Source organism: Musca domestica, unplaced genomic scaffold (assembly GCF_030504385.1).
Source record: "Musca domestica strain aabys unplaced genomic scaffold, Musca_domestica.polishedcontigs.V.1.1 12, whole genome shotgun sequence".
Lineage (NCBI taxonomy): Eukaryota > Metazoa > Arthropoda > Insecta > Diptera > Muscidae > Musca > Musca domestica.
In genome coordinates this window covers 1558438-1584437 of record NW_026712155.1, presented here as the reverse complement: position 1 = coordinate 1584437, position 26000 = coordinate 1558438, and the positions used below count along the sequence as shown (strand labels likewise).

Below are 26000 nucleotides of genomic sequence, written 5' to 3'. Positions count from 1 at the left end.
TAAATTCTTGCAGGTGCTGGAACAGCCCATATATATATTTTTTTTTTTGGTTTTAGAAAGTTGAAACTTGGCCAATTTCCAGATAACGCCACAACAAAAAGAGCCCATATAATTGAGCCACGATTTCATGTAAGTACAACAAAAACACCCTATCGTATTATATCGATAGAAATAACTATTAATCGATGTTGCTATCGGTTGTTTGCCACTTCTATGAATCACACGTTTTTGTTTGGTAAATAAATAGTTAGTTGGTTAGTTGTAAATGTGGTAAATGTGGAAATTAAAATGAGTATTTATCACGACGAAGTTGAAATAGAGGATTTTGAGTATGACGAGGAAGAGGAAATTTACTACTATCCCTGCCCATGCGGAGACCGATTCCAAATTACCAAAGTAAGTATGGATAGGGTAGCACTGAGCGCAATGCTTTAAAACAAATTGTATAATTTTATAGGAGGAGTTGATGGAGGGTGAAGAGGTAGCCACTTGTCCTAGCTGTTCACTCATCATAAAAGTTATTTACGATCCTGTAAGTAAAATGAACAAATATGCCATAATAGTCACAATATTTAAAAACTTTTTATAGGACATGTTCAAAGCTGAAGATCAGGAAGATGGAATACTGAATGAAAAATTAACGCAATTAAAATTAGAAACGAATTAGACGTTTTTATGGCCCAAAAGCATGTTCATGAAGCTTGTCACAGCTTGTATGGAATAGCCGTCCTTGATTCAGATTCGCCAGCATTCACTGTGAAATACGGTTGTGCCCGTGAGGTTCCTTGTGTGAAGTAATCACTATTTTTGATAGAACGTTCATATTTTCATAAATTGGCTTTGTAACATTGTGTTTCGAGCTCCTCATCAAAAATAAAAAAATACAATTTTGAAAATATTTATTAAAGAACATTCATAGAATTCATCCATAGATAGATTCATTCATATAAAGTCATTTTATTCTCACATATAACAACTGACATATTCAAATTTATATTTTCAAGTCTTAGATCAGACTGTGTATTGTCCTAATTAAATGGAATATAGACATCTATTTTATACCTTTGATAAGCGATTGGTGAGAAGAAGCTTTTCTTATGAGACTATACGTTTTTCAGATGTAATTCGAAACATTTTTTGTTGCAATTTATAATTTGAAAAATTTTGATTCCAGCTCGAGAATTACATTTGTAATTCGCAATGTGGCAATTGTTATTCAATAATTACATTTGAAATTCAAACTATTTTATTCGTAATTATTTGTCATTCAAAAAAAAAAAAACAAATGCAAAGCCGATGACAAATACACATTTGTAATTTTTTTGTGTCGAATTTCAAATGGGATTATTCGAATAACGAATGGAAATGTTTCGAATTACTTCTGGCAAAGGTGTAGTCATGGTAGAAATACCAGGTAGCAACATAGGCGAAAATTACAACAAAGCAACTTTTTTAGAAACTTGATATGTCAAAGTTTTAACCAGGGCGAATTTATTTGAAGTATAAAATTTGGGGCAAATTGGTTTGCACCAATCAGAACTCTTCATTCTGAAACATTGAATAAGTTTGTTTTGGTTTATTCATATGTATATATTAGTTGAGATTAGTATATTTTTTAACATATAAACTGAAAATACTACAATAACTGGAAGTGTAAACGTATTACACCATCAGTCATATCGCTAGAGAAGGTCTGTATAATTTCATATGACCAAAATGTATCTGATCGAAATAACGCCTCTTTCGACGAAATCCGTTTCAGGACATTTGGAGGCGACCCGTCCGTCTGTCTTGCTGGTGCGTACGATAGCTGTAGAATGGATCATCATCCAAACATAGTGCATCGCAATATTATTAACAAACATAATGCGGAGATGGGCAATGTCGTCCCACTCCTTCCGGTTCCTCCCTCACGACATTTTTAACAGCACGGAATCCAGTGCGAAAATACAAAATATATGTTATGTTATCACTTATTTTGTATTCTCTTAATAAAATAAATAATTCTCCTTGTAGCATTAGATAGAGTATTAATATGAGGAAGGGGATATCCTTTATTATATAAATGTCTATATGCTCTTGGGCCGGAAGCGTGGAGACATATGGCATTTGAAATATCCTCCCACTCCCACTCTACTCTGCTATTGGTCTCCAGTTTTTTGATTTGGCCTTTGCTAAATAGGTTTTTCAATGACTTTAGTGCCGAATTCGCCTTCAGGAGTTGCAATTCCAAATCTTTGACTTGGCTTTGGAGCTTCCTTAGAACTTCTACATAATTCTCCGAAACAAAAATTACTGAGCTATAAGCAAAATTATATAAACGAATAATTATAGAAATACGAAATACGGAGTATCAGGAGGTACATGTACCTACCATGGAAGACCTAATGTGTGTGTGTGTGGAGATGTCCAAACAATGCTTACTCTGTTTGTGTTTCGGCATCTTTCATTAATGGTTCTGTGATATGGTAGGGCATAACAACTTCTTTGTCATTTTTATTTATTCCAGCCTCACACTGAAGCATCCTCCCGACTTCTTTGCATTGGGCTCCGCTATATATACACCGTATTTTATATATTTAATGTATATTCTCACTTCTAGCAAATACGTACCCTGGACATTTCTTTTTTGAACCACCAGAATAGAATTGATACATCTTTGGTACAGCGCATGGTAATAATTTCATTCTACAACTTATGCCCGTTATATACATTGGGTTGAAGTGATGAGAACATATTTTGGCGTTTGGGTTTAAAGTGATCCCACAAATCGCACTCCACTTCAACCTCTTCGTCTCTTCCTTGGGTACATTGAAAAATGTTGCTTGTTGTTCACTATCCTTTCTTTTGCAAACAGCACAGCACCTCATATTCTGTTTTTTTTTTATTTGAATTATATCACAAAATTTGATTTTTATATTTTTGTGTTTATTTTTTCCTCTATGATGTTTGAATTTCTGTTATGTATTTCTACGGCGAATTCGAATTACAACAACTTGTTTGACATATCAAGTTGAATACTGAATGAAAAATTAACGCAATTAAAATTAGAAACGAATTAGACGTTTTTTATGGCCCAAAAGCATGTTCATGAAGCTTGTCACAGCTTGTATGGAATAGCCGTCCTTGATTCAGATTCGCCAGCACTCACTGTGAAATGCGGTTGTGCCCGTGAGGTTCCTTGTGTGAAGTAATCACTATTTTTGATAGAACATACAAATTTTCATAAATTGGCTTTGTAACGTTGTGTTTCGAGCTCCTCATCAAAAATAAAAAAATACAATTTTGAAAATATTTATTTAAGGACATTCATAGAATTCATCCATAGATAGATTCATTCATATAAAGTCATTTTATTCTCACATATAACAACTGACATATTCAAATTTATATTTTCAAGTCTTAGATCAGACTGTGTATTGTCCTAATTAAATGGAATATAGACATCTATTTTATACCTTTGATAAGCGATTGGTGAGAAGAAGCTTTTCTTATGAGACTATACGTTTTTCAGATGTAATTCGAAACATTTTTTGTTGCAATTTATAATTTGAAAAATTTTGATTCTAGCTCGAGAATTACATTTGTAATTCGCAATGTTGCAATTGTTATTCAATAATTACATTTGAAATTCAAACTATTTTATTCGCAATTATTTGTCATTCAAAAAAAAACCAAATGCAAAGCCGATGACAAATACACATTTGTAATTTTTTTGTGTCGAATTTCAAATGGGATTATTCGAATAACGAATGGAAATGTTTCGAATTACTTCTGGCAAAGGTGTAGTAATATCTCGGCGAATACGAGTGACAAAAAAATTACGACGCTGACATAAGACATTCTTAAGTAATACGCTACGCACTTTACATATTACAGATTTGTAATACGCTTGACCCCAGGGCAAGCACTCACGAAGTATATCACAAAACATAGAACAATTTAAATACAAGTTCGTAAATATATTTAGTACATAAAAAGCCATAAAAATACATATACGTACGATTTATTCATTTTATGTTTGTTCTTTAGTTAATTAACCATAAGAATATATGAATGGACAAGAGAAAATACTTTTGGTTTTGCTTTTCAAGGAATATTATAGAAGAGATATTCAGTAAAACGGATTACTACTGTTCCAGCCATGACCCTGTTACGGAATTAGGAGATTTTAACTGAAACACAAAAAAGTTATTGGGATATTACTTTGAGTTTGAATTAGTTGTGCGTTCGCAATTAAAACCTTTATATTGAATTGTTTCAGCGTTGTTTCAAGAGCAGTTGCATTTCCAGAAAAGTAGGCCGAAATTGCATTGTGCAAGAGCACCAATTGTTTATGCATTACTTTGATCTGAAATTAAAATTATAATCGAAATTACTCTAACCGCAGCCGCAGTCTGGTGTGTTTGTTAACAGCAACTAACCCTATTCTCATCCAGAAATTGCATTTTTATAGCAACATCATCTCTCAATTTTTCGTAGAGTTCCTTGTGTTGAGTGTAATTCTTTTGCAAATCCTCTGCTGTTGATGACTGAGGTATTTCAGGTTTGCTATTTTCTAAATCCATGCGATATGCATCAAACTCAATTCTAGATTGGAAGGGTAAATTCATAAATAAAGATTCCTGCCACAGTTTGCACATATATATTTGTTCGTTACCTGGCAGTTTCGTATTGCCTTATCGTGAGCAGGGTATCGTCAATGGTCTTATTGCACAATGTATTTACCGATGATATGAAAAAATTCAAGGCATTCAAAAGTAGTTCCCCATTTTTTGTTAATGATCGTTGGGTTTCGGAGTTACATGTGAATTCCTTTTGAAGCTCTGGATTCTTTTGAGCCAAGTCGGCAAAGGCATCGGCCAACGCATGCTGGGTTACGACTACATGGTGAAAATGAGAACTAAATGCCCTGGCCAGTCGTAAAACGGACAGGTATTTGCGCTGTGTGTCACGCAACTGTTCAATATGTGCCTCTAATTCCGAGTCTACAGTACGCTGCGACTTTCCCAACTTTTCGAGCATTATTTGCCGCGTGCACTTGTATGTAGATATACTCCAATTTTTTATACTGTCAATTTTCGAGGCACCGGTACGTAGTAAACTGGTATCTACACTACCATTATGTGGACTTCGGGGAGACATAGGCGTTGTGGGTGCTGTAAATGCATAGAAATAATTTTGTTAAAACGCGTTGTCGTTGGATTGAAAAAACAAAAAAACTAACCTGAATGGTTTCTTAGAGACAAACTTGTGGGTGGCGACTTGAAAGGGGGTGGGCAGCTACTTGAATCCTCTGTTCCTGTATGAACTGCATTATCACTTTCATTCATGGACGGTGTATCCTTTAGCATCTCATGTATGCTGCGTTCTACTCGCACAGAATGAGCCATACTCGATTAGTTATCTTCTCACGCCAACAAAATTCCTATTTTTCTATTATAAACAGATAAGAGTTCACTGACTTCGTCGCAAAAAAGGTATATTCTTTTTCTCGATTCTTTTTTTTTTGGTGGTTGGTCCAATGAGGACACACAAAAAACGTCTGGTAATAATCAAAGTAACCTTTATGAACGTGGAGAGACTATGCTGGGGGACTCATCACTTCGAAATTGTTTACATCACTCTCTACAAAAAAATTATTGGTAGATAATTTTACGAAAAAAAATTACCGTGAAATACGAAAAGGAAGTAGATCCAGAGATAGGAGTCGATTCGAGCCTTGCCGCCGTTCAAACTACCCCAAAGCCGCATAGAAAGTTGTTATCGAAAAGGACTAGAATTACGCAAGGTAGGTTCACATTACTCCATATGACTATGTACACAGGAGAGTTGGTATTTTGTTGAAGGCTTATTTATAATTCAATATAATTACAAAGAATCCACCTAACATCATAGTTACCAAGATGTATATAAAAGGTCAAACACATTGTTTTTTTTTCGACATATATAACAAAGATTTCAGTTCCGACCAAATAAACGTCTAAAACATATACATTCTATGTTTGTTAGTTTTCTTTTTAGTTTGCAGTTATAGAGATTTGAAGGAAGAAAAGGCCAATTTAAGGCGAATCATATATCATATATCATCATACTTTAGTTTTTCTTGTTGCCAAATGATTTCTGCCAAAAAATCTACTAAAACATAAACTTTTCATACGCTCCACCATGAGGTAAAGTAAACCTTTCAAAATCATAAAATCGGATATGAATATTGAGTTCACGTTAATTTTTGCCAGCGAAATCGGTTGGCAAAGTCTTAAAAATACCGTAAATTCGAATACCGAATATCAAGAAGTATCGAAAATTAAGGGCTATAGGAAAACGTGAGGTTGAATCCGTTACAAGCTCTTTGAACCAAATTTTAAACAATTCTGTTAGAAAATGTGATTTATATCGTCAAAATACCGGAGGTTCATATATATGGGGGCTATACGAAAACGTAAACCGGCATGGCCCATTTACGAACTTAACCTGCCTATTATATGTGTGCAAAATTGTTGCATTCTATCTCAATTTGTACAAAAGTTAGCATGATTACAACAGGCAGTCGGACGTACTAAAATCGAGAATTTTACGCTGATCAAGAATATTTTGTTGTTGCAAAATAGTTAAGCTTAATCCCATTATTGTTGTTTTTGTAAAAACAATGTTTGTTTATTAATGGAGAACGATGGTAATGTTTACCAGAGGGTAAGGCAGAGAATACCTAGGTTTCGGAAAGAGACACCAATCCTCATCAGTTCCCTTGGCTTTTGTCTGGGATATTCTCCCCAGGAGTTATTTTAAAACTATAGTTTGTTGTTCCGACAAAAAAACTTTTTTAGATCGTATGCTAAATAGAAGATGAACCAAAGAATTTAATTAAACTAAAATTCTTTTAGAACATTTTCTAAATTATGCAACCACATTTTCATCTCACTCCACTTGTTATGCTTTCATATGCATAACCATGTAAGTTGGCTTTGTCTGTTACAACAAAGTACATATACTTGTGGGGTCTAAAAATTATATTTGGAGGTGCTACAAACGGAATGACAAAGTTAATATAGGGTTAATGGAGGGTATAAAAATTAATTATGCCTATGATTGTGATTATTGGTAGCCTATATAACTGAATAAATACCAAATATAACAAGAAAAATAAAATTCAGAAATATCTCCGTCCAACGGTTTTATAATGTGGCTATGAAACGAAGCTCTTTGCGACATAGAAACAACCATGACATATCCAGAAAGGTAAATTAACTTGGAAGGAAATAGGAAGTCTTTAGAAGAGTCCCATTCTACATTATAGACATGTTTATAAAATTGGAAAACACGTTCACATGAACGTTGAATATAATAATTGAAAAATCGGTGATCTTACAAAAAAGGTTTACATTCTTGCACTTCTTTACTTGCACTTTATTATTAAAAACAATGCCCACACATACAAACTGCGTACATGTTTTGCGTAAATGTTTTGATGAAAATATAGAATTTACCTCTTTTGAGATTTTGCAGTAAGCTCCTCCTCAGGCCAAAGATTTTTCAATGAACTTGAAAATGCTGTAATAACGTGAAACGCAAAAAAAAGTAGTTCAAGTTTATATTATATGTTGTAACGTGGATCATTTGTGATAAAATATGAATTGGTCATTTATCTAAATAATTTTCTTCAAATACAAAGTATTTAATGTACACAAAGGATACTATATACAGATGGTAATATAATATTGGGTATTAAATTCCCTTCTAGAGCAACTGATATTAACAAGAAGATAAATTACAAAAAAAAAAAAAAAAAATAAATTAAAATTGAATTTTCTCGAATCACAAATCGTTTAGATTCTAGTTCCATATCTCCTCAGACTATGGTGAGAATATTTAGTTGCGCTTGAACAAAAACAGTTCTGAGCAAAAAATATTATTTTATATTTTTAGAAAATTTTTTAAATATACATATGGACCAATTTATTGTTTAACATTGCAAATGTTTTTTTATTTCAATATCACGCTATACTATTTATCCCCTGTCCAGATTAATGGTTTCGAATCCAATGGTTTTGCTCCAAATAAAATACAAGTGATGCTCTATACTATATTTGGTTTTATTTAATCTAATAAATATTCATTTCCATTAGTCGAATGATGTACATTTTTATTCAAGTTGTTAATATCCCCCAATTTTGAATACTCAACCAAGTCGGTTGTGAATTTTTTCACCAAGTGTAAAGCTTGCATTTCACTCATTTCAATAAGTGACGATGCCAAGAACTCCCCAAATGCTTTGAATTTTTTATCGTAGAGTTCGTCACTATCAGTGGAGAGATGTTGCCGTGTAATTTGGTTAACTATAGTTTGTTGGTCTGAATGATTCTCGGAATTTTGTATTAAATGTAAATCATTGGTGACACAATCATTCCTAAAAATACAATAATTCATTTTTAGAACTTTCTCTATATACCTAGGTCATTTCCTACCTCTCTTCGTCATCGTCTGCATTGCAGTCGTCCTCGCTTGATGTTCCCGGTGCATTTTGCATAAATAAATGGCGGGGACGCGTTTTTCCAAACTCTATAAGGAATGATATACTTTTATACAGCGGCCAAGTGGACTCTCCATCATAAGTGGCAGGATTTAGTTCCATACGACGTTTCTCCACATTGTAACGATTTCGCAATTGAAACAGTCTGTTTTTGACAACACTCTCAGAAGTATTTAAAGAAGTAGCAACCCTCCGCCAATAGCGGGTTGTCTCTGCTCTATTGCGGTAATTTCGGTGCTCCCGGTCATATAAGAGTGGAAACTTCTTGACTTCTTCAATCAACGCACTATCAAAGTTCTTAATGGCTTTGGACTCGAGGAGCCTGGGACGACCGCGACGTCGTTTCACTAGAATCGACATTTGATGGGGTTCAGAGGTAGCAATAATTGGAATCTGTATTGGTTAGCGTATGGCTTTACTCCAATGGTTTCATGTTTTTCTTTTCGAGTTTTGTTTTTGTTTACTTGTAATTCAAAGTGAAGTGATAGCAAGTAAGTAAGAAATCTTTATTATTCTTCTTCTTTTCGGTAAATGTACATAAAAACAAACCGAAAGGTTAACATGTTTCACTTAGAATTGCCCATGGTAGAAAATACTGGTAGTCGCTCGGGCACAGCTGCTGGGACAACGAACTGTCAAAGCAACTTTTAAATTGAAAATATTGAATGAACAATTATTTACATTTGTAACTATAACTTTAAAAAAATGCATTTCTAAACAACCTCTGATAAGTGTATAAAAATATACTTTTTTGAAAATCATTCCCAAGCGTTAATGCATCTGCCTGTATTCTTCTACCATGAGCCGTATTAAGGTAGATGCAAGGCACAATCACAGAAGGTAGAACAAAGCTACCCCCAAAATACATTTTTTCTTTGGTGCCCTTATTCGGTCAAAACATATACACATTTTGTGTATGTGTGTATTGTTTTAAATAAAATATACAATAATTTGAAATTATTTCAAATTTGGTTGTATATTTTCGAAGTTAGTGGGCAACTCTTTGTACAATTTTGGAATAAATCTGTATTGTCCTACTACTTTAGATTCAATCTTGTGGAATAACCCCAAAATTCCATTCTTGTTTTGCGGGTTTCCCCCAATATAATAATTGTGTAAAAAATGAAAAATAAACAAAACCAACTGTTGCATATTTTAAAGTCACAGAGTTGCATTTTTCTAGTTTCGGTAAAGTTGAGCAACCTTTTTTATTGAGCCATGGCACTAACACTTTAGAACTAAATGAACAAGAAATTGACATCTAGTTCCGATAGTTCCACGAACCGAGTATGTCCTTTGAACCAGTTCATTATGGAACGACAGCTCTATCCCACAACCGGTCATCATCATTTGTTTTCTGTTGACGTATTTACTTTCATAAATTGATTGCATTAGAACATTCATTCCATGTCATTCGCCTTAACTTCTAAAACCAATGACACATTACCATGGCTGAACTAAAAGTTCGCAATAAAAATGTCTGTATTGTTGTACTAGGGGATATCGGACGTAGTCCGCGCATGGAGTACCATGCATGCAGCTTTTTGGATCACAGTTATAACGTAGATTTGATTGGATATGTAGAAAGCAAGCCCTTGGAGCAGTTGAGTACTGCGCTGCCGAGATGTAAAATTCATGAACTATCTCCGGTTCCAGTTACAAATTTAACACCGACACTGAAGCTGATTTTTAAGACATTCTGGCAAACATTAAGCTTAATGATTGCTCTTGCATCCATAAGGAGGTCAAGTTTCTTATTGCTACAAAACCCACCAGGAATTCCTGCACTAGTTGTATGCTACTTGTATTGTCTCATAACACGGACAAAGTTTGTCATCGACTGGCATAATTATACATACACAATATTGGCCCTAGGAATGACTGGAGGAGAGAAAAATCGATTCTGTCGCATAGCCAGGTGGATAGAGCGGAAATTCGGATCGAAAGCCGATGCCAACTTTTGCGTTACGAAGGCGATGAAAGAAGATCTTACGAATAATTGGAACATCAGGTGAGGGGAGATGTTTAAAAGCTGTGTACACAGGTGTTTTATCTTGTTATTCGTTTTATTTTAGAAACGTCACCGTTTTATACGATAGACCCCCTCTGCAATTTCATCCAATAGAGCTGACTAAGAAACATGAGCTTTTTATGAAGTTGTCCAAGGAGTATCCTCAGTTTTTACCAAGCCGCTACGATGATTTGAAGGAGTCTGGTGTTGTGGAATGTACAGCTTTAACACAGAAGCTTAGCAACGGTACGGTACTTCACAAACCTCATCGAATGGCGATATTAGTGTCTTCAACTAGTTGGACACCGGATGAAGATTTTGGCATACTATTAGATGCCTTAAAAGGTATATATATACATTCTCCACCAAGTTAGTAGTTAAAATAACTTCAAAGTTGAAATTCCATTGCAGTTTACGAAAAAGAAGCAAATAACAGACCACAAAACTTTCCCTTCCTGTTGTGCGTGATAACTGGGAAGGGCCCACAGAAAGAAGAATATCAAAAGAAGATTGAACAGTTGAAATTTTCTCATGTTGAAATTATTACACCTTGGCTAGATACAGAAGATTACCCTACTTTATTGGCATCAGCGGATCTTGGTGTTTGTCTGCACTGGAGTTCCAGTGGCTTGGACTTGCCAATGAAAGTTGTTGACATGTTCGGCTGCGGACTGCCTGTTTGTGCATTCGATTTCAAGTGCCTTCATGAATTGGTGAAGTCTGGACAAAACGGCTTCGTATTCCAAAACCATGAACAACTCGCAGAACAGCTAATGTTCTGGTTTGAGAATTTCCCTAGCAATCCAAGTCTAGTCGAGTCCAAAGAGATATTCAGAAAGAATATGTCATCGTTCCAAAATTTAAGATGGCATGACAATTGGACCAATGTTGCACTGCCCATTTTTAATTCCTTTATTTGATCAAATCAGTTTTCTTTATTTTTAACTTTAAAGAACGGGAAACCAAAAATTTTATTCAATAAACACATCTAAGGCAACGTTTTTTTTTTAATTTCACATTTAAAATGGAGCACGACACTTCGGACATTTTTTGGAGTGCGTTTTCAATCGTGTTAAGCAGTGGTCATGAAGGGCATGCATACATGGCAAATAATTCATGTCTCTGGACTCCATTACCTCAAAGCAAATGGGGCATATATTATCGGGACTGTAAAAAGGATCGTGTTAAAGCGTCTCGTTAGCTGCGTAAAAGTGTCGCACTTTACTTACTCTACAAATTGTTCGTTCTTTCGAGAATATGAATTCGTCGACGGTAACGCTCGATATTGGGTAACTATTGCGACAATTGCAGTCAATCCGATTCCTAAAAGCCAATGCCAAACCGCCATTTTAAAAACCAGGATCCTCTAAGCAAACAAGCTTTAACCGAGTAAAGCAAATCGAGCGATGTGTCGGGGAAAAACATAAATAATATTGTTTGATCTTAGTGCTGCCAAACAATCGATGACAATATCGATAGTAAGATAATATAACTTTTGGTTTGTTCCAGAACTGCAAGAATGTAAAAGTTTTTACTACGATAACCGATTTTCCCTTTATGATATCGAAGAAAATTGCAAAACTAGTAGATTCTTGCAGGCACTGGAACAGACCATATATAAACAAGCCTGCGATGACTTGAGTCAAACAATAATTGTCCTACATATTTTCAGTGACTGGACATCGGACAGGCAGGAAAATCAGAAAAAATTTCTTCCAAATACAGATGAAAAACTAACGATAGTATTCATATTTTTACTAAGAACTACGAAAATGTCAAAGACGTGGTATCGATAGTTTGTCAGCTCTAAGAAACCTGTCGCATATTCATTTCCGAGATTGTGAGCTAGTTCCAAATATTTTTGAAGCTCGATAGTTTGTCAGCTCTAAAAAAAGCTGTCGCATATTCATTTCCGAGATTGTGAGCTACTTCCAAATATATTTTAAACTCTTAAAAGCTCTATCAGAAGGATGGACTGCTTCAATATTGCAAGAATTTAAAAATTTGTACTACGATAAACGATTATTTCTTTATGACATCGGAAAAAAATGCAAAACTAGTAGATTCTTGCAGCTTCTGGTACAGAGCCAGGATGTTTTATGCTCTGTTCCAGACTACTAGTTGCAATTTTTATCGATATCATAAATGGAAAATCGCTTATCGTAGTAAAAAGTTTTATATTCTTGCAGTTCTGGAACAGACCACGTATGTTATGTCAAATTTTCCATATGTAGAAGTTACACACATCGTGTGATACATGGACACAATTTTAGTTTTAAAGTATATGAGAAAAGTACATATCATGATACAACAATACAGATAGCCGCATTAACACAGCAGCTGTTACCAGGAACTGTCAATCAATTTTTGAAAAAAAAAAAAATGATTTATTGCTCTGTTCCAGAACTGCAAGAATGGACAAATTTTTATTACGATAACCGGCTAGCTTAAGCCAGTGAAAACCTTTAAATGTATCTGTAATTATTTTGTTTTCTTATTATCTGTTTACTTGTCACCGTTTTCTTGCAAGAGAACAAATCATCCTTACTCCCTCAGAAAGTAGTTGTCAGACAACTCCTGCAGAATTAGTAAGCAGACAGACCTAATGTTAGACATCAACCTTATTCTTTGATCCCAATAGGAGTGGATTCAAATCAAAGAAAATCCTGTTCGCTTCTTCGAATTTGGCACACATTAAATATATATTCGTCTTAAGATGTTGTTGGAGTGTCACCGACTAGCACCTACCTGGTCCCTTGTGCCGCTAATACACGGCAGTTGAAGTTATTTTCTTTTCCGACTGTATGCGGTGTTCTCTGCTCCACCAAACAAGAGCTGCAAACAGGAGCAAAACATGCGCACAGAGCTCTTTGGGCAAGCAAAAGCAAACGTCGGCGAGAGAAGAGTTTCATTCGTTTGACGAACGTCGGTGTGTGAAGTATACGTTGATCCTAGCGGCCGAATACCTTTCACTAGTCGAATAATAGAACAAAAAGAAAATATTAAATCCAAAAATCCATTTCACTGGGGGTACCACCAGTGACGAATATTGAAAAAAAGTGTGTGTATTGAATTCACAAAAGAAAAACAAATGCCAACATTTCGAAAATTGCGTTAATGCACCAGTGCCGTATTGGAATAATTTAACATTCGTCTTTTTTACAACAAAAAAATAAACAAAAAGTCAAAGCGCGCCTGTGGTTGTGTGCGAGTGCGTGTGTGTGTGTATCATAGCAAAACATAATTAATGGCAATGATTTGTGCTCGGTATCTATTAAGTTTTCCTGGCAAAATTGCTCCTTATGGATACTAAAATGTGGATTTAAATCGAATATCCTTTCCCGTAGAACGGATGTCTGGGTAAGTCGGAGTGCATACGGCGCTACGTGCGTACGTACGTACCACCATTTGGTTGAGGCTATTCTATTTTTGTGGACCATTTTGCATGCATTTTCATTAGAATTGTACAGACATATCCTGTGTGTAGGCATTTCGAATGCCCTCGCCGAGTAGAGAACATGTTAACAACAACAGCAACAAAAGTACTTATCCCCACTTGGCGTGTGCTAAGCTTGCCGGCATTTACATTTTAGATGTCTGCCAGCAAAAATTTACCGGTAAAACAAAACACTCGCATACAGACAAACACAAACACACACACACACACACACATACAGCGAAACAAGCATGTGTATATATTTTTGTGAGATAAATTGCCGCATTTTCGTCTACTACAAAATGACTTGAATTAACGGACAGCAAACAGCAGCAGCAGGCGAGCACACCACCCCAACCACCCACCGACTGGCTGGCCTCACTTGCCTGCCACTATCATAGAGTTTTTGCTGTATTACAAACTGGAGGAGGAGAAAATGGCAAACCAAGGAAAAGAGAAATTTCATATTTTTATTCCCTTTGCTTGTCCAGGCTTCTTCTGTTCGTTGACATCCTCTTACTTACGGCTGGCAGTTTTAACTTAACGGTAATGGGAAAACCATAACAACGAACACGAGCTACAAGCAGGGGTATCTACTAAAAAAAAACTATACCAAGGAATCTTTTACAAGTCAATTTTTTATTTCATTTAATATTATCTGAGTGGCAGAGAATTAAATCAGGGCTATATGGGTAGGATACTATTTGTAAAAAATCCAAATATCCTCCAAATCCAAGTTCTCAAATAGTGTTTTTACTCAAAACAATCCAAATCCGAAGCAAAGATAGAGGAACACATTTTGGGTATAGTGTCGTAGCTGCAGAACTTAGGGTTGGAATGGCGACCAGCAGGGCCACGCATGGCAAGCTCACCACAAAACAAAAACGTAAAGAATGTTGTCTCTGTGAAGTTTCTCTGCTGACAACAGGAAACCCAAAACGCAGAGGGGAAGAAAACATTCTGATTGAAAGTTACATTTAATGCGTGTCACATTTTACGATTTCTGGTGGCATATGGGATATCTGCTGTGTGTGTGTGTGCGTGCGTGTCTTTCATACGACAAATTACTTTTGTTTAATTTCAGTTTAGATTATTTTTTGGGCGGTCATTGACAAGGATGTTTTGAATAAACAAAGAAAACTTAAGGACATCCCGATGTGTATTTTCATTCCAATACAATGTTAAATAGCTTGGACTCGATTCATGATAAAGTAACGCCTTCTGCAACATTTACATATTTACAATAAAAATATTGTTGAGGTTCATCAGATACGATGAAACTCAGAATACCTCATGACTGTAGTAAATACATGGCAGAATACGGGGCTTTAGCAAATAAATTGCGGAATAAATGAGTTAATGTCATTTGGCAAATCTGTAACGACATCAATTCCGTTTCCGTTTTTTTACTACGATAAACAATTTTTCCTCTATGACATCGATACAAAAATATATATAAATATAAAAATAAAATGTAACATTTGTGCAGTTCTGGAATAGCGCTTTTCGCGCTGGAAAAATTCTTTTTTTACACACTCATGTGTCTATTGACATAAAACACTCAAAATCTGATCAGGAAACTTTATTAATAAAAGTAAAATGTTAATTTTCGCTATTTTACAATCAAAATTGTTTTCGCGATCTACTACTTTATGTAAAAAATTGTTTTTATAGTATATATAGATGCCGGGAATTTCAAACCAAAAATAATATATATTCGTTTTTTTTTGCCACAGAACACAGGTTCCGCCTACATTTAATTTTGAAAGTTGGATGTTGTTAATGAAACATTATGAAAAGTGTGTATATGAGTAACCTGTACGAGTACTTAACCTGCACAAAATTTTTGATGATTTTCTATTGATAATCTTATATGGGATCTGTACGTTATCGTGGACCAATATCGAACCCTTTTTGTAAACAAAAACCATACAGAAATCAACTGATTTGGTTGCAAATTGTGGCCGAACTTCAAAATAGAAACATGATGTATGTTCATTTATTTAAATATTTTCTGACGTTAAGATTATTAAACGCTTAATGGAGGTGGTTCTGAAGGAGTGGCCCAATATTGTAAATTTCGTATCAGACACGCACTTCCTTCAATTTATGTAATATGTTTAATCAAAATTTTAATCATTTGTTGGGGAGGTTCCAGAATAAGTGGGCCGATAAATTCCATATTGACATCTGTAGTGGGATTCTCTAAATCATGTTCTGAGTAACCGACAAAAATTGGTAACTTTGAAACCCAAAATTTTAATATAAAAAAGAAATTAAGGTTAATAACATCTATCGGTAGGTCTTAGCGACTACTTTGATTTCGTCGCTAACTTTCCGACAAATGTCGTTAATAAGTATTTTCATTGACAGAAGGAATTGTTCGATATTACCCAGCCACGAACTCGATCTAAGTTTGACAATAATAATACGATGTACCAAGCTTGAACCAAATCGGATACTCCTTTCGATAGTTATCGTGCGAACCAACCAGACAGACAAAAACGACGGGCGGACACCCATAGGTACACTCCAAATGCCCTGAATCGGGTTTGGCCCAAAGGGAATTGGGGTCTAAAACCGTTATTTCGATTTGGGCGTATTAAATGATTTATACCCTGTGTAGGCATATGGCAGAGGAGGTTATATAAAGGAGGTACTCACATACATGTATCCTGCTATTTCGAATCTTAATATTGGGTTGAAAAATCCAATTCTTCTATATAATAATTGTTACATAATGTAACCACTTAAAATCGAGTAAGTAAAATATTAATAAGTCTCTTAATAAATGGATGATATTAAATTGACCACTTAAATTGGTCAATACATTACATATACATTTGTGAGCAGGGACGTTTATCGTGGGGGCTTTTGGGCCTGCTAGTTGGCTCTGCCAACATTTTTCGTATGCGTTTCATTTTCCACAATTATTGATTGATCAAATCCATATTTCTTGTTTCTTGCTGATATACGATTTTTAACCTAATCGTTATCAACTGACTTCATTTCAGATAGATAGTCTATCAATTTCAAAACAAAAAAATCTCTCTTCTCTTTCGTTTCAACCTTTAAATCTATGTCATCATCGGAACTCTGATTGCCCTTTCTATTTGTTTTCCTTCTTTCAATCAGGGATTTAAAGCGTTCTACTCCCAGATATGAGCAAATAATACCACTTTGATTTTCCACGTTTTTTTTTCTATAAACATTGTCGTATGAGGTTTCCTCACAAAAATCCCCAATAGATTTCAAAGGATCATCTTGGTTAAGGAAAACATACCATGGACTTTAAAATTATGTTTGTTCATGTCGTTTTCTTACATTATCCTTTCGTTGTTTTCGCATGTCAACTAACATGTGTTCTCTGTGGGCTAAGTCGTGCTCCTAACGTTGAAGAAATTTGTAAGAAAACATACTAACGTTTACGTGTTTCTATTTGTTCACAGACCAATAGGCTTTTAGAGGATGGCTATCAATATATATTTAGACTGCGAAGCATACAACCAAAGAACATAGGTATTTAGTGTAGGAATGCATGGTTTAATATATAAAGATGCAATTTTAAATTCGCTTTCTGAGAATATCATTTATATACTGGTGGTTAAGTTTGAGAACAATTCATAGGAGGAATATTTATTTTTATTAGCTTTTTGCTAGCATCTGATAGCTAGATTAAGATACTGATTTTGAGGAAGGAACATCTAATAATTTTCTTAGAGAAATTTTAGTTTAATATTTATTTCTAAAATAATTACAATTCTTGCAAGAATATATTTTCGTGTTAATGCTTTCTTTAATTTCCAACGAATAGGAACGCCTTTAAAATGTTACATTAAATCAAGGCTAGGCAAAGGGTATCCCTTGGGATATCTGTGTGTTCACCAACACAATTGTGAAAAATAAATTGTTTTGAATTTTCTGTCAAATTGGTTTTGGGAGAATATTTAGTTTTGTTCGAGCAGTCGATGAGGAAGGTGCTGTCGGACATTTTTAAGAATACACCGTTAGAAATATTGGTGTACATAAATATATCTCACTACATATTTGAAACAAATATTTGCCAAGTTGAAAAATTACAACTTTTAAGATTTATCTTTTTTGATTGATTTCTATTTGACAAAAATTGCATACGAATTCACATATTAGGAATAGAAATTTATTTAATATTGTTAGATACATTTATTGTCCTTCCAAATTAGTGTACATTTTCATATCCCTTAATTTCTCTGAAATGATATGTACGTTCTTAGTCAATATTAGAAAAAAGAACAGGATCTGATGTTTGTTATTCTCTTTGTAATTCATAGAAATAATATTTTAGGACCCAACACAGGATATGAGTTTCTGATCAGCATAAAATTCTTCGACTATTTGCGTATGTCAGCCTGTGGTAATTGGTATTAATTTTTAAAGGGCCAATTTTGATGGTTAGCATGTTATGTCCGAAATTATTAAACACAAATAACATCAAAATTATATAAAATTTCTGAAAATGTCAACTTATATATTTTTTATTTATTTTAAAATGAATAATAATTGAAATAAATGTGCAAATATATGTCCGAATTGTCTGATCAAAATATTAATTTTTACCAACTAAGTTGTTTTGAAAACAGAAAATTTTAAATTGAAAATTTAAAGATAACAAATTATTTCTCACTCTGTAAAGAGAGGCAAAAAGGCACTTGCAATATTTTGTTATTTCAAAACACATACAATCACAAAAAAATTTTGAGGCTCTCTGCCTTGCCCTGCATTAAATTCCAAATAAAGAAATCCAATCTTAATCTTAGAGTGAGAATACGGCTGGCTTCTTCGTAGAAGAATAAAGTAGTTTTAGGTTGACTTTGTTCGATTTTACGCTAAGCGCATTTGTTCTTTTCCGAAGAAGCCAGTCAAAAAAAGCGTTTTATGTATTCTTACCTTCAATTATAACTCCATTGCCCAGGTAATAACACGTCAACAACAAAAAAAAAAAAGAATTACAAGGAGAGATCACTCCTTCAATTTAAAAAGTTCACATCGACATAAGTGACACATCGTTAATAGATTGGCACGAATAAATGTTTACATTGATAATTACTTTACGAATGACTTTGTCCTTTTCGAAATGAAATTTGTTCGCCAAAGTATGTCTATCTAATATATTGTCAATATATACAGTCATTCTCATCGCCAATATACATATTTACACAAATACATAGATGGTGGGTTGGTTGTCATTGTCATCATCATCATCATCGACATCAACATTGTGTTCTAATTGACTTACGGTTCCCTTTATCACCAACAATAAAAACACCATAATATTGACATTGTTACAATAATGGCGGCAAGTGTGGGGGCGGTGTTCTCTTCTAAACACCTCTACTCACATATATGTATTTGTGTACCTACACACAGACGAACTTACCTTATTGTTTATCACATTAACAGCGGTATATAATCGAATTATGTACTCCTTTTACATTTCCTTGAGTTTGCATGCCATTTCCAGGGATGGGAATACCATGTTTGTTTTAAATGACATATTTTTCTACTACTTACTATTACTAACCTCGAAGTTGGCTTGGAGTTGCTAATTTCCAGCTTAAGGTGAGGACACATAAGCAGCTTGGCATCATGGCTAGGCATTTTAATGCAAAATTATAAGGGAAATCGACGGCAGGATTCGAGGGCGGCTCTGGCATCACCACAAAATATGCCAAGCTGCTTATGTTTTGATAGCCATGTTCTCCGGACCTCTTAGCTTCACCGTTGGTATTAGTTACAGAAGTTCATTTGTTAGTATATATTTTATAAATCCGAGAGCCATGAAACAATTCTAAATTGGGTTTTGAAGAAAAGAAAAATCTAGCAAATCTCTGCAAAGTAACCAAGCAAATTTCTCTTCAGAATATTTTCGCGATTATATTCGGCATTTATTCGATTAATACGAGCGGTGAGCGACCATCGGCTGTTATGGCCGCCCATACCATCACCATGGCCGGCGCTTCTGCCGGAGTTCTGATGGCCAACCGAAGGTGCACATTTTCAGCTGACCTCGTCGGACAACAAATGTTTTCTCATCGGAGAAAACCAAATTCGGCAGTTCACCACTTTCGGCCAGGCGAAGTAACTCTTTTGAATCTATTTTCTTTCTGTTGTGGTGTAAGTTCTAGCACTTTTTGGAATTACAATGGCTTTACCCCGAGCTCACTTTTCAATATTTGCCGAATGGAATATTGCGATATGTTCAGCCAGGAGCCATTTTTCGGCCACTGCGACACGGATTTCGACCAAGTCGCTTCTTTACGGTTCGAACCATTTCTGCTGATGTTGCTGTTTTATTCCGTCCACTTCCTTGACGTCCGGCTACGCTACCACTGTAACCATCGATGGCACGAGACACAAAAGATTTATTCACATTTAAATGCTAGAGTGCTCTAACGATAGCCAACGATAGCTTAGAAATGACAGCAGTCTGAAGTTGGTTGCCGTTTTTTCATCTCACCCTGCATATGTAGGTTCCCTTTTTTGTTTGGCCCCATACAACGGCCTCACCTACTTTATTTTTTTTTTATTTTTGGAAAGTTCAACAGCATTATCTTACTAGTATTTGTGAAATAAAATGTTTTCTTTATCCAATGGTTTAGGAATGAAAAGTTTAGGAATGGTTTATCCAATGTCTTAGGAAATTCTCTGTAATGAGTAAAACATCAACAAACATATATGAATAATTTTCTACTATTATTTTTGAGTTTATTTTAATATTATGTTTGCTTAAAAATTATTAAATGAGTTAAAATTCAAAGCAGGAAAGTTATTTCAAAGAATATCCCTTTTATAATTTTGTCCATCTATGATAGAGCACTCTTTCCCTCTCTCTCCCTTTCTCACGCTTACTCTCTGTTTATTATGAGTATACAAGAAAAAATGCACTCATTTTAGGCGGCTAACTTCAAGACATTCACAATTTCTATTAGCTAAAGCAATTATACCATCCCATCCCTGACTTCTATTGCCAGAAGTGAGTGCAGAGAAACCATCTTTGCTTTTTAACATAACATCGTTCTATCCAATAAAAAGTAGCAGATGCTTTGATTTTATGTTATTTAAAGATAATTTTGTTTACATTGAGACTTTAATAGCAATTTCTATGGTTGTCTGTTCGGCATAAAAATATATGTATGTATGTACGAATATGCTGGGCGAACGAGGAAGTGCGAAACAGACTAGCTGATAAATTCACTTTGTGAGTTATTTGAGTCATATTTTATGAATATGCAATGGCGATACAGTGGAACACTGATTAACTTTCCTCATCAACCTGAAAGACCAAAGCTTTCAAGACCTCCACCATAAATTGTCAATAAGTAAAGGGAAATAGTTTTTATTGCAGTTTTAACGAAATATTGCTCTATGAATTTAATAATATTGCTCTAGAATTAGAAAAATATGATCGGAGGCACAGCTCCACGTCCGAGAATGTTTTCAAAATCCACCTTCTCTTATTGCTACATTACACTTTCAGATATTTGTATATGTACAATAACCCGCAATCCCGAAATCGTTTTACGAGAAAACAGAATTCGTGTTCAGTTAATTTCACAAAGATCTCACATTTGCGTAAACCAATCATAGCGATTTCTAAAATAGAGGATTCTACTGGATATTGACCCATATATTATTGTTTCTCATTAGACAAAAAAATAAAACAAAACAATATTTTGAAACTTTTTTCCTTGATTTAGCCACTAAAAAATAAAAAATGCAAAACCATAAAATATGTTTTGTTTACATTAACTGCAGAAAATGTATTTATTTTTCTTTGCTCGGCCATATTTATGAACGGGAGGGAATACATTAGCACCGATATTACTCTGCATAAAATCACTGAATACATGTTTTTATTTCGAAATCAAACGCTGACCATTGTTCTTGTGTGGAATTTCCCTGCTGCGCAGTGTTTTTTTTTTTTTTTTTGCTTTTCCAAAAGAATGTTGAAAAGGTAAAACTCAATTGAAAATGTAATAAATAATGAAATTATATAAATGAGAATGAAATTTCGTAAATCCGTGGAGCGAAAAGTAAACAAATGGATGCAATGTCCGGTTCAACAAAATAGCAAAGTAATGGTGGACCCAAAGATAATGTCAACATAAAGCAGAGTTTGTTTTTGCGAAATTTTCGATTCTAGGAAATACTGAAAATATGGAACATGGCCACGGTAACAACATTTCTTCCAGCCAAAGTGGAGGCCATGAGTTTTCATACTTTTGTACCAAAAAAAAGAACTCTCTTTATTTTTTGACAATAACTCACACTTTACTGGACGCAGTCACTTGAAGCTATCGCTTGAATGTACACGACAGTTGAAGGAAAAACTCCATCATGGTTACAGTTTTGTTTAACAGACATTCCACCTTTCCACTTTTGGCGACGCACATTTCGATTTCAAATTGTTTTCGATGGTGGTGTGGAAATCCGCGCGAACATTTCAATAAAAATTGAATTTGTCAAGAACGAAAAGAGCGTAAAAGTCATGACAATTTTCTGATGATGTCGAAGGCTGGCATCCCAAATTCTTTTGCGTTTAACATAAATACAAACGTACACACACACACATACAATGGGTCTGCACTTGAAATCATTTGAAATTCTCTACATGAAGTGTGTTATCGATTGTTATTATTTTCATGATTTGTTTTGTGCTGAATTTTCTTCCAATGACCTTTGAGAAGCTTTCGAAATGAAAAACCAACCCTCCCCTTGAAAATGGTTTTTGTTTTTCGAGTTAAACACAAGTTACTACAGCAGAGCCATGCTTCCTCTTTGACAGCAACGAACTTTTCCTATTATATATTTAGGGGGTTTTAGGTTGTTGTTGTTTTTCTTTATGTTTTCGAAGAAGGACATAGAAGGCCAGAACAAAACTAAAGGAACAAAGAAAAACACAACGTGAAAGCAATTAAAGGCCAATGGGTCGGGTACAAGGCCCCACTAAAGTAAATCCATGTAAATCAATTTCAGTAGCAGTCGTAGTGAAGTTTGTGGAGGGAGGGGAAAAATGCGTCGCAGGTAATATAGAGGTTAAGTTTTTTCCAAAAACAAAATATGGTTTACATTTCCTCTTTGGGCGAAAATCTAGCGACACGTTGTTGTAAAAAAAGTAGATTCAAGATTTTTTTTGCCAACGGGTTATCAGATTTTTTTTCAAGTTTTGAATAATAGTTGCAGTTTTTGTAGTACGCCGAAATTACATTTTACGAAGATTCGTTATTTATTTGACAAAAGAAAATTCAAATTAATTTACAAAATAAATAATGCGTTTTATGAAACAATTTTGTTTTAAATTAGGCTTGTGACCCGCAGAAAATGAAAAGTCGACCAAAAGCCAATGATTTCAAAATCGAAATAAAAATTTAGATCTAATTCCACACTCAAATCCAAAGATTTCATTCATTTTTTGAATACAGGGTGAGATAAAAAACTGTAACAAAGTCAAACGCCATACTTTTTACATTTTTTTTAAATTTTATTGAATGAAAACAAAAAATGTCGGAAATAACATTAAATTTTAGAATAAGTTTAGATTTGTTCGAATTGGTCACCTTTGGCACGAATTATGGCCTTCAAACGGCCAATGAAAACGACACCCGCTGCCTGAATGTTGCTCTGCGGTATTTTGGCCCATTTCCGGCGAAGCGCTTGCTTGAGGTCATCGACACTTTGGTATTTTTTAATGCCAACCTTGCTTTCCAGACACAACTGTCCAACGGATTAGTATCCGGAGATTTTTGTGGCCATTGTGCGCTGGAAATGTAGCGAGGAACCTCATTTTGTAACCATTCTTGGGCGGCGCGTACTGAGTGCTAAGTCCTGTTGGAATGTCCAAGGTCTGCGTCCTCCAGAATATTTTCGCGTAATATTTGGCATTTATTCTGATGTCACGGTCGATTAATACGAGCGGAGAGCGACCATCGACTGTTATGGCGGCCCACACATCATTATGGCCAGCGCTTGATTTCTGGTGGCCAACCGAAGGTGCACTTTTTCAGCTGACCTCTTTGGCTTTGACAAGTAAACACGATCATTTTGCTTGTTTACAAACTGCTGGACAACGAATGTTTTCTCATTCGGCAGTTCACCACTTTCGGTCAGGCGAAGCAACTCTTTAGCTCTTTTAAGTCTATTTTATTTCTGTTGCGGTGTAAGTTCTTGGAATTTCAATGGGTTTAGCCCGAGCTCATTCAATATTTCAATATTTGCCGAATGGAATATTGCGATATGTTCAGCTCACGAGTCATTTTTCGGCCACTGCGATGCGGGTTTCGATCAAGTCGCTTCTAAATTTGATAGAAATATTAAAAATGCGCACACGACAAGGTAGGCTTGAAATGTCCAGAAAAGGAATTCATCTAATGAGACATGGGATCTAAAGTAGATTATTTGGTGAGACACACTTTGTTTCATATAATCTCATTGGAATATACTCTCATTAGTCATTAGGGTAAAGGTATGAATATGTGATATTCCGTAATGTAAACCGAAATAGGAGCATACATTTTTCAGTAATTTTCAACATTTCGAACCATATCTAAAATTTCTTGCCGTGTATTTGTACAGGAGCAGCAAACCAGCAGATTGAAAATAACGAAAGGAAAAATTACCAAAAAAAGGCCGTTTTATTGGTGGCAGGTGGCACTCAAATCAAAGATATCGCAAAATGAACAACTGCTGCTTTTACAAACCCTCCTAACTCGCTGGCAGACCAGGTAGCGGGCATATTACGAACCCTTTTCTTTGTGAAGCTTTTAGATCTTGTTTCTTCCTCGAATCGCGGGCATAAAATGTTTGCACCTGCTCTCCGTGGCCGGGGCGACTACATAAATGTGTGTTAAATCTGAGGAGAACTTAATTCAGACGATTAAAACAACAACAAAAATTGTGTTTTTGTTTTCAGAAATTCTCAGGCTTACTCTCTGCTTATGAATACAAACATCTGTACAAACGTACGTGCATACGTATGGATGTTCGCCAAACTTGTATTTAATAATATGGCCAGTATGATAATAAAATAAAAAAAAAACGAAAAAAAAATGTGAACACATGTTGCTGGCTGGTCAAGCTGCAAAAAAATGTGTCATCCTGTGATGGATGTACGGACAGCGATACCGGTTAAGAGAAAACCATGGAAACAAAATACTGAAATTCGATTTTAATATGGGCAACCACAACAGACTCTATAATTACCGCACTCAAGGAATGCTAGGATTTCTTGGCATACCTGTATTGCATTGCCAATTGTTGTGTGGAGAAAAGGATATTGTAAATGTACTAAAATAAATATAACACTGTGGCGTTGGTAGACCTAGAAGAAATTTAGCATAGGGCTCCCCCATAGAGAGCAGGGCAAGGGCAATAAAGAATATTAATTGAAAAAAGTTTTGTTTTGGTAGCATAAAGGATATAAGTGACCTTTTCGGAAAATATGATAATTATAGTTGCAATTGTATCCGAATATTTAACCAAATAATTGTGTAAACGGTAACGCAAATAGTATCATTTTCGTCGACAATACAATAGATAGTCGAGAAAATAGTACTATTTTTGGTACAAAAATTAAATAAAACTAGTCCCCGACTCAGAAGCACGTAAAGTGTTGTTCATTAAAAAAACGGAAGTTTTACAATTAAAAAACGATGCATTCGGAGGAATATGTTTTTAATTATTTATTTAATATAAAAATTCAAGTTATTCCATACAAGAGACGAGTCCCATAAAAGTTATATGACAATAATGTTACCACAGTGAGGAAGACGGATTTAGGGGTCTTGAATAAAATAAATTCGGCAGGGCCGAACTATTACTACCCTCCACCATTTTTTCAAAAAAAAAAATGGGTGAGGCCGTTATGTAGGGGCCATATCCAAACTGGAATCTATATTTACAATTTTATACTACAAGGTTTGTTATCTATTGCTAGTCTTAAATACCAAATTTGAAACAATTAAGTAGGTAAATGTGACTAGGATTAT

The 26000-nt window shown here is 34.9% G+C and overlaps 5 protein-coding genes and 1 non-coding gene across 8 annotated transcripts in view; 3 read left to right on the top strand and 3 right to left on the bottom strand.

Annotated features, from left to right (window-relative positions):
• The first annotated feature begins 151 nt into the window (after positions 1-151).
• Positions 152-898, top strand: LOC101889993 (diphthamide biosynthesis protein 3). The gene is made up of 3 exons (XM_020037712.2): positions 152-396; positions 458-532; positions 590-898. The coding sequence occupies exons 1-3, from the start codon at positions 289-291 to the stop codon at positions 665-667; spliced, it is 261 nt and encodes an 86-aa protein (XP_019893271.1). The 5' UTR covers positions 152-288; the 3' UTR covers positions 668-898.
• A 3043-nt stretch (positions 899-3941) lies between these two features.
• Positions 3942-5770, bottom strand: LOC101889593 (arfaptin-2). 3 transcript variants are annotated; one of them, XM_005186145.4, is made up of 6 exons: positions 5673-5770; positions 5228-5436; positions 4661-5159; positions 4425-4590; positions 4244-4351; positions 3942-4175 (listed from the first exon to the last, which is right to left on the bottom strand). In XM_005186145.4, the coding sequence occupies exons 2-6, from the start codon at positions 5391-5393 to the stop codon at positions 4131-4133; spliced, it is 984 nt and encodes a 327-aa protein (XP_005186202.1). In that variant the 5' UTR covers positions 5394-5436; positions 5673-5770; the 3' UTR covers positions 3942-4130. The 3 variants fall into 3 exon arrangements, with proteins under 3 accessions (XP_005186202.1, XP_005186201.1, XP_005186200.1); XM_005186144.4 differs by having other exon boundaries at positions 5566-5749; XM_005186143.4 differs by having other exon boundaries at positions 5228-5748.
• Positions 5771-8072: 2302 nt separating this feature from the next.
• Positions 8073-9032, bottom strand: LOC101891940 (uncharacterized). Its single transcript, XM_005186158.4, has 2 exons — positions 8466-9032; positions 8073-8407 (listed from the first exon to the last, which is right to left on the bottom strand). Exons 1-2 carry the CDS (start codon positions 8888-8890, stop codon positions 8098-8100), a joined length of 735 nt encoding a protein of 244 aa, XP_005186215.1. The 5' UTR covers positions 8891-9032; the 3' UTR covers positions 8073-8097.
• Positions 9033-9833: 801 nt separating this feature from the next.
• On the top strand, positions 9834-11538 carry LOC101889251 (chitobiosyldiphosphodolichol beta-mannosyltransferase). Its single transcript, XM_005186141.4, has 3 exons — positions 9834-10541; positions 10606-10886; positions 10953-11538. The coding sequence occupies exons 1-3, from the start codon at positions 9979-9981 to the stop codon at positions 11459-11461; spliced, it is 1353 nt and encodes a 450-aa protein (XP_005186198.1). The 5' UTR covers positions 9834-9978; the 3' UTR covers positions 11462-11538.
• Positions 11430-12046, bottom strand: LOC101889426 (uncharacterized). The gene is made up of 2 exons (XR_009341458.1): positions 11771-12046; positions 11430-11708 (listed from the first exon to the last, which is right to left on the bottom strand). It is a non-coding gene; the product is annotated as an uncharacterized LOC101889426 (transcript).
• A 1154-nt stretch (positions 12047-13200) lies between these two features.
• The window catches only part of LOC101891768 (protein tincar), a 51769-nt gene continuing 38969 nt past the window's right edge, over positions 13201-26000 (top strand). The window contains exon 1 of the mRNA XM_011295341.3: positions 13201-13901. The gene's annotated coding sequence lies outside the window, so the exon portion shown is untranslated. The remainder of the gene's footprint in view (positions 13902-26000) is intronic.